The following is a 13,485-nucleotide window of genomic DNA, read 5'->3' on the forward strand; positions in this document are numbered from 1 at the left end:
TTTAACAAAACGTTACAAGCTACAAGCTACCCGCTACCAGCTTGTTTTGCCGAACACGCCTTATGTTAAGTATTTGCGAAATAACAACTTTATATATAAAACAAATTATGAAATGTCTAAATTACCTTTGTCTCCCTATACCTCTCCCCTCTCAATCTCTCAACATTCAAGAACACCACCACCAACTACCAATAACCTATCATCACTATCTGTCTACTGCCACCAACCCACCACCGACGTCCATTCATCTCCAAACTATCGAAACCAACCTCATCTTCTCTATAAGAATACATTCGGTTTATCATATCCTAAATCTCCAGACCAAATTCCTCCTTGAATCATCCAACATATCATTAACTTGGAACATCGATTTTCCTAAACACACTTCCGAATAATTGAATCAATCAGAGCATACAAACATCATGAAAAACGAAATAAGCCATTTGATCGTTCTTCTAGTCGAATCTCACCACATTGAAATCAATAAACTTACTCAAACACCGAGCATCTGTTTCTTATGAGAACTTCATTGAAATAATCTCACGTGAAGAACAACCAATAAGAATGGTGTAGCACCTGGTTTCCGGTATGTGAATTTTATTTGAGCATTGCCCTAATTTAGCCTTAGACTCGGCGAGTCATAGGGTCCGACTCGCCGAGTAGGGACGAGACTCAGGACGCGTTTTAAGTAGGCGACTCGACGAGTCCATATCCTGGACTCGGCGAGTCACCGCTGCGGGATGAAACCCTAAGTTTCAAGGGTTTGCACCCTATTTAAACTCTCATTCCGCCCCAACTCGTCCCCATTCACCCCCAGAACTCCCCCTACATCGTTTTCCCTTGTTTCCTTGAGAGTTTGAGGTGTTCTTGGTGTGTTCTTGAAGGTTTTGAAGAGTAAGAGGAGTAGATCAAGAAGAGGAGAAGGAGATCAGCCATCCTTGTGTCATTTCAACATTTCCTTTGAGGTATAACCCGTTTTCCCCTTGATTCTATGCTTAAAACTTCATTTGGGTCCTTCTTGGTCAATTCCCCAAGTTTGCATGTTCATTATATGTTGTAATAAGGCGTTTGGCCTTTGGATCTATGTAAGATTGAGCTCCAGGAGCTCAGATCTGTTAGCTTTTTGGCCTCATGAGGCTTGTTAGCCCTAGATCTACCATTTTGAGACATTTTGAGCCTTATAATCCAGATTGGTGAATATCCACACGTAAAGTTGGAAATTTTACGTGTGATTCGTGTCCTAGAAGTCCAGATCTATGAATGGCATGGTCTGGAACCGAGCAAATCGGTATATTTAAGGAGTGCATGGCGACGACTCGGCGAGTCGCATAGGTGACTCGGCGAGTCTGGTCGCGAGTCACCGAATTGGTCCCTTCTTCATGTGTCGAGTTGAGCCTTGAGTCACAGGGGGTGACTCGGTGAGTTGGGAGCTGAACTCACCCATGTTAGGACTCGGCGAGTCAATGCCCTGACTCGGCGAGTCCAAGGCAATCTTCATAGCTCAAGAACAGACTCGGCGAGTTGTTCATACAACTCGGCGAGTCTTAGCATAAAGTGTTCATCGGATGAAGATGAACTCGACGAGTTGTTCATACAACTCGGCGAGTAGGATGAAGGTGTTGAATGGCAGTTAGAAGGTGAACTCGTCGAGTCATAGCCCGACTCGACGAGTAGAACCAGGGACCCAGGACATTGGTTTGCTAGGGACTCGGCGAGTGGTGATCCACTCGGCGAGTCGGGTCAACTGAAAGTTGACTCCAGCTTTGGCTTAGAGTTAATCCAGGGGTAAAATGGTCATTTTACCTAAAGGACAGTTAGCAGTGTTTGATTGAGTATGTCGTGGAAATTGCAGCCGGAGGACTCCCGGAGCAGCAGCAGTCAGTTAGTTCCCGATCAGTTCAGCAGCTACTTTGAGGTGAGTTACCTTCCAGTAGCGGTGGGTCTAAGGCCACAATGCCGACCCACCAGTAGGAGTTGTATGATAGATGATTGTCTTTGTGATATCATCTAAGTTCGCTAGTACCTGACATGTTATATGCTAGCATGATATGCTGTATGTGATAGTAGTAGAGTTTGGTTGTTCGGACCGAAGGGTAGTCAGACACCCCAGATACGTCTGACAGTATGTGACGATATGTATACATGCTGGCTTGTTATGTTATATGTGATCGTAGTAGTAGGGGTGAAATAGTCCCCGAGGATCGGTTGTTAGGACCGATGGGTAGTCAGCACCCCAGAATGGCTTGACACGGGTAAGACGGCACCCCAGAATGGCCGTATGGGTAGGTCGGCACCCCAGAATGGCCGTACCGGGTAGTCAGGCACCCCAGAATAGCCTGGCAGTATATATGTTATGTGTTTGTATGGTATGCGGTACGTTGGGGGAACTCACTAAGCTTTGTGCTTACGTTTACAGTTTTGTTTTCAGGAACCTCTGCATCGAAGGGGAAGGAGCCGGCGCGGTAGCGGCACGTCATACACACACTCTTCGGTTTCCGCATTTATGAGATTTACTGGGATTGTACTCTGATATTTTGATGGGATGTACGGTTTGGCTTTTGAGAACTTGGTTGCAATGTGTTATGGTGTGAACAAACAATGTTTCTTTTTATTTAGACAATGTTTTTATTTATTAATGATTTTCTAAAGTAATGTTTTTAAAACGAAATTTTTGGTCATGAAAATTGGGTCGTTACAAGTTGGTATCAGAGCCCTGGTTTGAGGGATTCGGACACGCCTTCGGGAGTGTTTGGACTCAAACCGAGGGATTGAAAGATTTTTCCAAAAGAAATTATTCTTTAAAACCCGGAAAAGAGTCACGAGAAAGAGTAAAGTGTGTGACGTGCGCGACCGGCCGAGCTCAAGTAAGTATTCCCCATAGTACCCATACAAGTTTATGTTATGTTTATCAGCTTTATGAATATTGCATGCTAGAATAGGCTAAGGATCTAGGAGTGATGCCTTATGTGCCTGTTTATTTGTTACAGCTTATTGAATATTGCATGCTAGAATTGAGTAGACAGCAGTAGGGTAGCCTGTTTAGGTTATGCCTGATAGTATGAGCTTAGCATCCTATGTTAAGTGTCGTTTCTTGTTCTAAGAACAGTTTTGGCTTGAGTCTGTTTTTCCTTATCCGAATGCTGCTTGCTTCGTGCTCGGTGGGATTCTGAGTAATGGGAGTGAGCCACTAGGTAAACACGTCACACCACATGTAATCGGGGTTGAATAATCCCAAAGTGTTGGAACTGGCCCTATTGCGCAGCTCTTGTTTGAGTCCAACCGTTGTAGGGACGGGCCTTTTACTTGAAGGATGATCTAATCCTCATCACAGGTGGTGGTGTTTAGGTGGTGGCTAACTGGCATTATGAGGAGACCTACAGCAGCTGAGGACCAGTTGTGTTAAACTTGAGTTTTCCCTAGGGCAAGCCTAGGGTGAGAATATCGGAGAGTAGCAGTAGTAGAGGGAGTTGGTGGAGTCGAGGAATTCCTCGGAGAAGGTACGGATAGATGTGGAAGGTAGTATGGGCCCGTACTACTGAAAGCAGAGGATCCGTACCCGAGCCGAGGAAGGCCAAGACGAGACCAAGGAACCTGTAAGTAGTTGAGATCCCTCAGAAAGTAGCAGTACCACTAATGATTATTATTGATGTTTTGCAGAATGGTGGTACTTCGACCGAGACCGACAGATGGCGGGTCAGGAGAGGGGTCAGGTTCGGGATCTGGCACCGAGCCGATTGAGGAGAGGCTACGTGAGTTCATCACGTCGGAGATCACTAGGGGCATCCTTGAGTCGACCCCCATCATCTTTGGGTCGATCAAGGAAGGGATCGTGGAGATGATGGAGGATCGCCTACGGGCATTCAGGAGCGACTTGGCCTCTAGCCAGTCAGGATCTCGCACACTGTCCTTCAAGGACTTCAGGAGCAGTGGTGCGCCGGATTTCCATGGGGTGAAGGACCCCATTGTCGCCAGGCGGTGGATTGCGGATATCGAGTCCGCCCAGTTGATCAGCTTCTGCCCCGAGGGGTCGAAGGTGAGGTACGCAGCAGGGTGTTTACGGGACCGGGCCCGAGATTGGTGGGAGTCAGTGGGTGACTCGATGGGAGCCTCGGCTATCGAGGCAATGACCTAGTCGGACTTTGTGGCTAGGTTCAGGGCAGAGTTTGCGCCAGCGGTCGAGCTTCAGCAGCTGGCCAGGGAGTTCTTAGACATGAGGCAGACGACAGAGACCGTGGCGGAGATCACCGCCAAGTTTCGGGAGAGGGCTTTATTGGTGCCCCAGTATGCAGGTGACGAGGATATGAGGAGGACTCGTTACCATGATATGCTACGAGCTGACATTCGGGAGCATGTTAGTTTTCGGCTTGCCCTACCCTGGACTCCATGATTGCCAGGGCTAGGGAGAGAGAGATAGATTTGGAGCACATCCGGTAACGGAAACTTGAGAATGGTCAGTCATCGGGGGCTTCGGGGAAGAAGCCCAAGGGATCGGATGGGAGGCCGAAAGGCCGGTCGGGACCGAGCCGCTGCGGGAGGTGCGGCAGGCCGCACGAGGGGGCGTGCAGGATGGGATCGTCAGGCTGCTACAAGTGCGGCAAGTTTGGGCATATCAGCAGGGATTGCACTGCTCCTGCGACCGTTATTCAGACATCGGAGTTGCTGTGTTTCCACTGCAACCAGAGGGGCCACAAGAAGGCCAATTGCCCCATGTTGACAGCTTCAGCGCCAGTGAAGGCGCCAGCTCCAGCGACCCTGCGGATCACGGATGGCCGTCAGGGCAAGGCAGAGGCTCCAGTGGTGAGGAGTCGGGCATTTCAGTTGACTGCCGAGGAGGCACGCGCCGCGCCCGATGTGGTGACGGGTATGATTCCTTCCTTCTATCTTTTATTTTACGTTGTTATGATATTGATATGTGCTCCGTGTGTATACATGTGTATTAGGATCGTTCCATGTGAACGACATCCCGGTTCAGGTATTGTTCGACTCGGGTGCATCCCGATCGTTCGTTTCTCTTGCTCTTAGCAAGAGATTTCATGAGACTTCAGGCGAGTTAGATTGCCCGTTAGAGGTAGAGATTGCCGATGATCGATCGGTGCGAGCATCGATGGTGTTTCGAGATTGTGTCCTGCGACTGTTTGAGGAGTGTTACCTGGTAGACTTGGTTCCCATTCCATTGCGTGGGAACAAGGTGATTATTGGTATGGATTGGTTGAGCCCTAATGGGGCAGTGATAGATTGCGCACAGCAGCTAGTGCGAGTCAAGACCCCAAGCGGGGGAGAGTTAGTGATTCATGGAGAGCGGCCGCAGTGTGGACCCACTGTATGTTCAGCAGCGAGGGCTAGGCGCTACCTTCAGCAGGGATGCGCGGGTTATGTCGCGTACGTGATGGACACCCGGGAGGCGGGTAAGGCGACCGTGAGCGAGGTCCCGGTGGTTCGAGATTTTGCTGATGTTTTTTCGGAGGAACTACCTGGGATACCTCCGGAGCGACAGGTGGAGTTCAGGATTGACCTCGTTCCCGGTGCGGCTCCGATAGCCAAAGCACCGTATCGGTTGGCTCCTCCCGAGATGCAGGAGTTGTCTGCGCAGCTGCAGGAGCTGCTGGACAAGGGATTTATTCGGCCGAGCAGTTCGCCCTGGGGAGCCCCGATTCTGTTTGTGAAGAAGAAGGATGGGTCGCATCGGATGTGTATAGATTATCGGGAGCTGAACAAGGTAACGGTGAAGAACCGTTACCCGCTTCCGAGGATTGATGACCTCTTTGACCAGCTTCAGGGCGCATCTTGGTTCTCCAAGATTGATTTGCGTTCGGGTTATCATCAGATGAGGGTCAGGGAGGAGGATATGCAGAAGACCGCGTTTCGGACGCGCTATGGCCATTACGAGTTTGTGGTGATGCCGTTTGGGCTCACCAATGCTCCTGCCGCGTTCATGGACCTCATGAACCGTGTATGCAGACCGATGCTGGACCGGTCTGTGATAGTCTTTATCGATGATATCTTGGTTTATTCCAAGACCCGGGAGGAACATGAGGAGCATTTGAGAGAGGTGTTAGAGACCCTGAGGAGGGAGAGCTTGTATGCCAAGTTCTCCAAGTGTGAGTTTTGGTTGCGCGAGGTGCAATTTCTGGGGCACCTCGTCAACCAGAACGGGATTCTGGTCGATCCGGCCAAGGTCGAGGCCGTGATGAGATGGGAGGTTCCGAAGTCCCCATCTGAGATTCGGAGCTTCCTAGGATTGGCAGGCTACTATCGGAGATTTATCCAGGATTTCTCCAAGATAGCCGTGCCCCTGACGCGGCTGACGAAGAAAGCCGTGGTCTTTCGGTGGGGACCCGAGCAGCAGGCTGCATTTGAGACGCTGAGACAGAGATTGTGTGAGGCGCCGATCTTAGCCCTGCCAGAGGGCGTAGAGGATTTCGTGGTTTATTGCGATGCGTCCATTTCTGGGTTGGGCGCGGTGCTGATGCAAAGGGGGCATGTCATTGCTTACGCTTCGAGGCAGCTCAAGCCTCACGAGGCGAACTACCCGACGCACGATTTGGAGTTGGGGGCGGTGGTATTTGCCCTCAAGATTTGGCGACATTACCTCTATGGGGTTCGGTGTACCATCTACACGGACCACAAGAGCTTGAGGTACCTCATGGACCAGCCGAATCTGAACATGAGGCAGCGTCGGTGGTTGGATGTGGTGAAGGATTATGATTGCGAGATCCTTTACCACCCGGGAAAGGCCAATGTGGTGGCCGATGCGCTTAGCCGCAAGACGGCGCCGATCAGGGACGCCTGTTTGAGGATGACTGTGGTGACTCCCCTGTTGGAGCAGATTCGGGAAGCTCAACAGGAGGCTATCAAGGAGGAGCATCGGAAGAACGAGCGCGTAGTAGGTCAGGTTTCCTCCTTCGATTATGATAGCCGAGGGTTATTGACACTACACCATAGGGTGTGGGTGCCGTATCACGGGGGCGTGCGCCAGATTTTGATGGAGGAGGCGCACAAGTCCCGATTCTCTATTCATCCCGGGGCGACGAAGATGGATAGGGATCTTCGTCTAGACTATTGGTGGCCCTGCATGAAGCGGGATGTGGCATGGTACGTCAAGCGGTGCTTGACCTGCAGGAAGGTCAAGGCCGAACATCAGAGGCCGCATGGCAAGATGCAGCCGTTGGACATTCCACTGTGGAAGTGGGAAGATATCACGATGGATTTTATCACGAAGCTTCCCAGGACCGCGCGTGGAGTGGATTCGATTTGGGTCATCGTGGATAGATTGACCAAGAGTGCTCACTTTATTCCGATTCCGGAGAGCATATCGGCCGAGAAATTGGCCGACATCTATATCAGGGAGATTGTGGCACGGCATGGGGTGCCGGTATCGGTGATCTCGGACAGGGATGTGCGTTTTACTTCCAGGTTTTGGAAGAGATTCCATGACGAGTTGGGCACTCGTCTGCATTTCAGCACCGCCTTTCACCCGCAGACAGATGGACAGAGTGAGCGGACCATCCAGACTTTGGAGGACATGTTGCGGGCGTGTGTTCTGGATTTCGGTGGTAGCTGGGATACCTATCTTCCTTTGGCTGAGTTCTCCTACAACAACAGCTATCACGCGAGTATCGACCGCCCTCCCTTCGAGATGTTGTACGGACGGAGGTGTAGGACCCCGATATGCTGGGGTGAGGTTGGCCAGAGAGTTATGGGAAGCACCGAAGTGGTGCTCAAGACAACCGAGAGGATACAGCAGGTCCGGAGCAGGCTTCAGACTGCTCAGAGTCGACAGAAAAGTTATGCCGACAAGCGTCGATCCGATTTAGAGTTCCAGGTCGGGGATATGGTCCTCCTAAAGGTGTCACCGTGGAAAGGCGTCATCCGATTCAGGAAGCGGGGCAAGTTGGGCCCGCGATTCATCGGACCGTTCAGGGTCTTAGCCCGGGTGGGCAAGGTAGCATATAGGCTGGATCTGCCAGCCGAGCTTAGCCAGATCCACAGCACTTTCCATGTTTCGCAGTTGCGGAAGTGCCTAGTGAACGATTCTGCAGTAGTACCTTTGGAGGATATTCAGGTTGATGACAGCCTGAACTACATCGAGCGCCCAGTCGCAATCCTCGACAGGAAGTCGAAGGATTTAAGGAACAAGAGGGTGGAGCTAGTGAAGGTGCAATGGCAGCACCGCAAGGGTTCAGAGTGGACTTGGGAGCCGGTAGACGAGATGATGGAGCACTACCCCGAGCTGTTTCAGGATCAGGCAGCAGACTTCGAGGACGAAGTCTAAAATAAGTGGGGGAGATTTGTAGCACCTGGTTTCCGGTATGTGAATTTTATTTGAGCATTGCCCTAATTTAGCCTTAGACTCGGCGAGTCATAGGGTCCGACTCGCCGAGTAGGGACGAGACTCAGGACGCGTTTTAAGTAGGCGACTCGACGAGTCCATATCCTGGACTCGGCGAGTCACCGCTGCGGGATGAAACCCTAAGTTTCAAGGGTTTGCACCCTATTTAAACTCTCATTCCGCCCCAACTCGTCCCCATTCACCCCCAGAACTCCCCCTACATCGTTTTCCCTTGTTTCCTTGAGAGTTTGAGGTGTTCTTGGTGTGTTCTTGAAGGTTTTGAAGAGTAAGAGGAGTAGATCAAGAAGAGGAGAAGGAGATCAGCCATCCTTGTGTCATTTCAACATTTCCTTTGAGGTATAACCCGTTTTCCCCTTGATTCTATGCTTAAAACTTCATTTGGGTCCTTCTTGGTCAATTCCCCAAGTTTGCATGTTCATTATATGTTGTAATAAGGCGTTTGGCCTTTGGATCTATGTAAGATTGAGCTCCAGGAGCTCAGATCTGTTAGCTTTTTGGCCTCATGAGGCTTGTTAGCCCTAGATCTACCATTTTGAGACATTTTGAGCCTTATAATCCAGATTGGTGAATATCCACACGTAAAGTTGGAAACTTTACGTGTGATTCGTGTCCTAGAAGTCCAGATCTATGAATGGCATGGTCTGGAACCGAGCAAATCGGTATATTTAAGGAGTGCATGGCGACGACTCGGCGAGTCGCATAGGTGACTCGGCGAGTCTGGTCGCGAGTCACCGAATTGGTCCCTTCTTCATGTGTCGAGTTGAGCCTTGAGTCATAGGGGGTGACTCGGTGAGTTGGGAGCTGAACTCACCCATGTTAGGACTCGGCGAGTCAATGCCCTGACTCGGCGAGTCCAAGGCAATCTTCATAGCTCAAGAACAGACTCGGCGAGTTGTTCATACAACTCGGCGAGTCTTAGCATAAAGTGTTCATCGGATGAAGATGAACTCGACGAGTTGTTCATACAACTCGGCGAGTAGGATGAAGGTGTTGAATGGCAGTTAGAAGGTGAACTCGTCGAGTCATAGCCCGACTCGACGAGTAGAACCAGGGACCCAGGACATTGGTTTGCTAGGGACTCGGCGAGTGGTGATCCACTCGGCGAGTCGGGTCAACTGAAAGTTGACTCCAGCTTTGGCTTAGAGTTAATCCAGGGGTAAAATGGTCATTTTACCTAAAGGACAGTTAGCAGTGTTTGATTGAGTATGTCGTGGAAATTGCAGCCGGAGGACTCCCGGAGCAGCAGCAGTCAGTTAGTTCCCGATCAGTTCAGCAGCTACTTTGAGGTGAGTTACCTTCCAGTAGCGGTGGGTCTAAGGCCACAATGCCGACCCACCAGTAGGAGTTGTATGATAGATGATTGTCTTTGTGATATCATCTAAGTTCGCTAGTACCTGACATGTTATATGCTAGCATGATATGCTGTATGTGATAGTAGTAGAGTTTGGTTGTTCGGACCGAAGGGTAGTCAGACACCCCAGATACGTCTGACAGTATGTGACGATATGTATGCATGCTGGCTTGTTATGTTATATGTGATCGTAGTAGTAGGGGTGAAATAGTCCCCGAGGATCGGTTGTTAGGACCGATGGGTAGTCAGCACCCCAGAATGGCTTGACACGGGTAAGACGGCACCCCAGAATGGCCGTATGGGTAGGTCGGCACCCCAGAATGGCCGTACCGGGTAGTCAGGCACCCCAGAATAGCCTGGCAGTATATATGTTATGTGTTTGTATGGTATGCGGTACGTTGGGGGAACTCACTAAGCTTTGTGCTTACGTTTACAGTTTTGTTTTCAGGAACCTCTGCATCGAAGGGGAAGGAGCCGGCGCGGTAGCGGCACGTCATACACACACTCTTCGGTTTCCGCATTTATGAGATTTACTGGGATTGTACTCTGATATTTTGATGGGATGTACGGTTTGGCTTTTGAGAACTTGGTTGCAATGTGTTATGGTGTGAACAAACAATGTTTCTTTTTATTTAGACAATGTTTTTATTTATTAATGATTTTCTAAAGTAATGTTTTTAAAACGAAATTTTTGGTCATGAAAATTGGGTCGTTACAAATGGTCCAGAAAGTTGATTCTCAAAACAATTTCAATCAGAGATACTTAAATCGATTGTTTAGCTGATTTAACCCATAATAATCCATCTAAGATAACATTCAGTTTTACTGTGAAATCTGGAAAAGACTCAAGAACATTAAGAATGAGAAAAATCCTAAAATCAAATTAACAAATTAACAAATTCAATCGATAAGAAGAAATCAATAAAGGGGTGTATGATTTTGAAGCACCGGTGAAAACAACATACGGCAAAATCAGGTCAGAATCAACGAACTTTGGGACAGCTTCTCCCACAACGGTCGAGAACAACGCCCACCTCCTTTCTTAAACCTTCTTATTTCTTAATATTGGTTTCGAGTTGCAATTTAATCAGAAAATTAATCGAAGAAAATGACAAATGTGGATGATGGGTTCTCGATGGTGGTGATTTTCATGGTGGGTAAAAGATGAAGATGATAGTAGATGTTTGAAGGCTCGATTTTTTTAGTTGAATTGACGAACGTTAGTGGTTCGGTTGTGGTTAACGGAGGTTGGGATATAGAAATAAGGTAGGTGTTATTGTAGTTTAATGATGGACGATATAGTGTATATCAAGTTGGTTTATGAAAGAAGGTGGGAATGGTGATAGATGGAGAAGGGTTTAGGTCAAGGGGATGAAGGTGGGTGAATTATGTGGTTCTCGGGTGAAGAACACGATGTTTTGAGAAGGCCAAAGAGAAATGACCAAAGTTTCCTCATGTTGAATACATATGGGGCAAGCTAACGAGGCTCTATTAAATGGACATCCATCGTAAAGCCCATTTGCATGCCAATTTTTTCCAAAAGGACCATTCATGCAAAAACCATTTGTGAAATTTTGTCTATATTTTAATATCATATTACATTATTAATATAAAGTTGTATTTTAAAATCATGGCTTTAGCTTCCTCATAAAATAAAGCTAATAAATATTAATCTAATGAAAAATAAAATAAATAAGAATTTTATGCCGCAAAATATTTGTTTGAAGGTAATTTGTTGTATGTCATGAGATCTAATCTAAATTTTCTTAGTTAGGACTCTACCTAAGAAGACGATATAACCACAACTCAATTCACTACTGGTGATAGCTAGCTAGGGTCGATTCCACTTTCGTTTCAAGGTTACAACTTTTTATTTTTATTTTTTTTTAGAATAAGTCGTTTCAATCTTGGTGTTGGCGATTCTACTAAGTTTGTAATATTAACTTCGAAACACTTGTAACTAGCTGTTAAAATAATAGTAACAACAACAACAACAATAATAATAATAATAATAATAATAATAATAATAATAATAATAATAATAATAAAAGAATAAAAGAATAACTCATTTCAAGATTACGTATCCATTGTTTATTTGACTTGATGAAAAATAAATGTAAACATAATCCCTATTGATAAAATTCAGAGATAAATTATATAAATCGACTAAACTTACAAACGTTTTATGTCCAGGCTAGCGTTTATGTGATTTTTCACAACCATACGTAAATCCCAATCTTCTAACTATTTATTTTCAAGGTTATGTATACCTAAAGTTCCCTTTATGTGTATGTATTCCTATAGCTAGCAAGAAGAGTAAATTTGCATTTGAGTCAATATGTGCTCAAAGTTATCGGTAGATTTCTCTATTGGATGAGTGTGGATTCCTTCATAAGTTGTCACCACGACTCCTTCGTCTTTTGATAGCCTTTGAACTTGCTTTTTTACATTACAACCTTGTTGTGTACAACGATAGTAGCTCCTATATATTTATATGAAGAAAGAAACAACACAAATAAAACATAAGTATTAAGTAATTACTTGATTAATTATCTGTTATCAGTTCAATAGCAATAATCTAGTCAAAGCAACGAGGTGTTAAGAGATTATTATTATTTTCTCCAAATTTATATAGATATTAATTTACCCCCGAGATATAACACTGAAAGAAAACACGATCATGAATCATGAATAATTGAATATTTAAAAAAAAATAAGGGTCTTCTTGAAGAGTGATCAATGATCGTTATTGCAGATATATAAACAAAACGATCGATACATATTTAGATTTATGATTATAACTATGAATTAGTTTACCTGGGGAATTTGTTGTTCTTGACAGCTTTTTGACCGTACTTCCTCCATCTATATCCATCGTCAAGTATATCAACTTGACTCCTCGTTTGAAATGCAAACTTAGGCTTTCTGATCTTCTTCTCGCCTTTTCTGACGTTAAGCTTGGTTGACGCCATTGATGTATTCAAATCATCACCGTCACCAGTACTGAAGCTATTACTACTCGGAGATATTCGATCCGCTACCACCGCGTTATCTGAGGGGCCTTTTTTATTTTCTCCGATTAGTCGGAGCTCATGATCATCATCCGATTGCGTGTAGCTGCTGTAGCGATTGTTATAGTTGTGATCTGCATGTGAATAATGATTCGTCATGTTTAGCGATAACTGTGAAGAAAGGGCTGCCGCCGGTGAAGTTGAAGTTGAAGACGAAGAATAGTGAAACATTGCAGCCAGGTTATCCATTCTAAAGAAAGAGAATGTGTGTGCTTTGACGAGAGAAAAACGTCAAGAATGGTGGGGTTTATAAAGGTGGCTGTATTAATTTTCGAGTAAAGCTCGTTAGGTTTAAAAGCGGGCGCCGATGACATATATTAAATTAACAATTAGTGTTTTTTCATTTATTAAATACTTTTAGAAATCTATCATATCATATTGTTTGTTACCTTTTGTAAAGGTAATTGTATGTATTATTATAAGAATATGTCAATTGCCTTGTACTCTCGCCCTCCTAGCACCTTGCTAGGAGTTGGTATTTTTCTTTTATAAATTTATTTGCTGGTTTCATTAAAAAAAAAAAAGAACATGTTAATTAAATATATATGTATTATAAATCATTTTTTAAAAAATATAGGTAATATATAAATAATTGATTTTAAAAAATTAAAAGACTGTTTTTCAAATATACACATTTTAATAATTGAATATGACAAAACTCATTTCTTTTTTTTTAGTTCATATTTTTTATCAAAAAAAAAAACAGAATATAT

At 45.8% G+C, this 13,485-nt stretch overlaps 1 protein-coding gene across 1 annotated transcript; it reads right to left on the minus strand.

The window, feature by feature from the left end:
• Positions 1 to 11,740: 11,740 nt before the first annotated feature.
• LOC111889902 (probable WRKY transcription factor 75) lies at positions 11,741 to 13,032 on the minus strand. Its single transcript, XM_023886055.3, has 2 exons — positions 12,519 to 13,032; positions 11,741 to 12,183 (listed from the first exon to the last, which is right to left on the minus strand). The coding sequence occupies exons 1-2, from the start codon at positions 12,959 to 12,961 to the stop codon at positions 12,006 to 12,008; spliced, it is 621 nt and encodes a 206-aa protein (XP_023741823.1). The 5' UTR covers positions 12,962 to 13,032; the 3' UTR covers positions 11,741 to 12,005.
• Positions 13,033 to 13,485: the final 453 nt, after the last annotated feature.

The sequence above is a fragment of the Lactuca sativa genome, chromosome 4 (assembly GCF_002870075.4).
Source record: "Lactuca sativa cultivar Salinas chromosome 4, Lsat_Salinas_v11, whole genome shotgun sequence".
Taxonomy (NCBI): Eukaryota; Viridiplantae; Streptophyta; class Magnoliopsida; order Asterales; family Asteraceae; genus Lactuca; species Lactuca sativa.

Coding starts and splice junctions, on each gene's coding strand:
- LOC111889902 (XM_023886055.3), bottom strand. CDS start 12,961: ATGGATAACCTGGCTGCAATGTTTCACTATTCTTCGTCTTCAACTTCA. Junction 12,184..12,518: donor AAGAACAACAAATTCCCCAG/GTAAACTAATTC, acceptor ATAAATATATAG/GAGCTACTATCGTTGTACAC.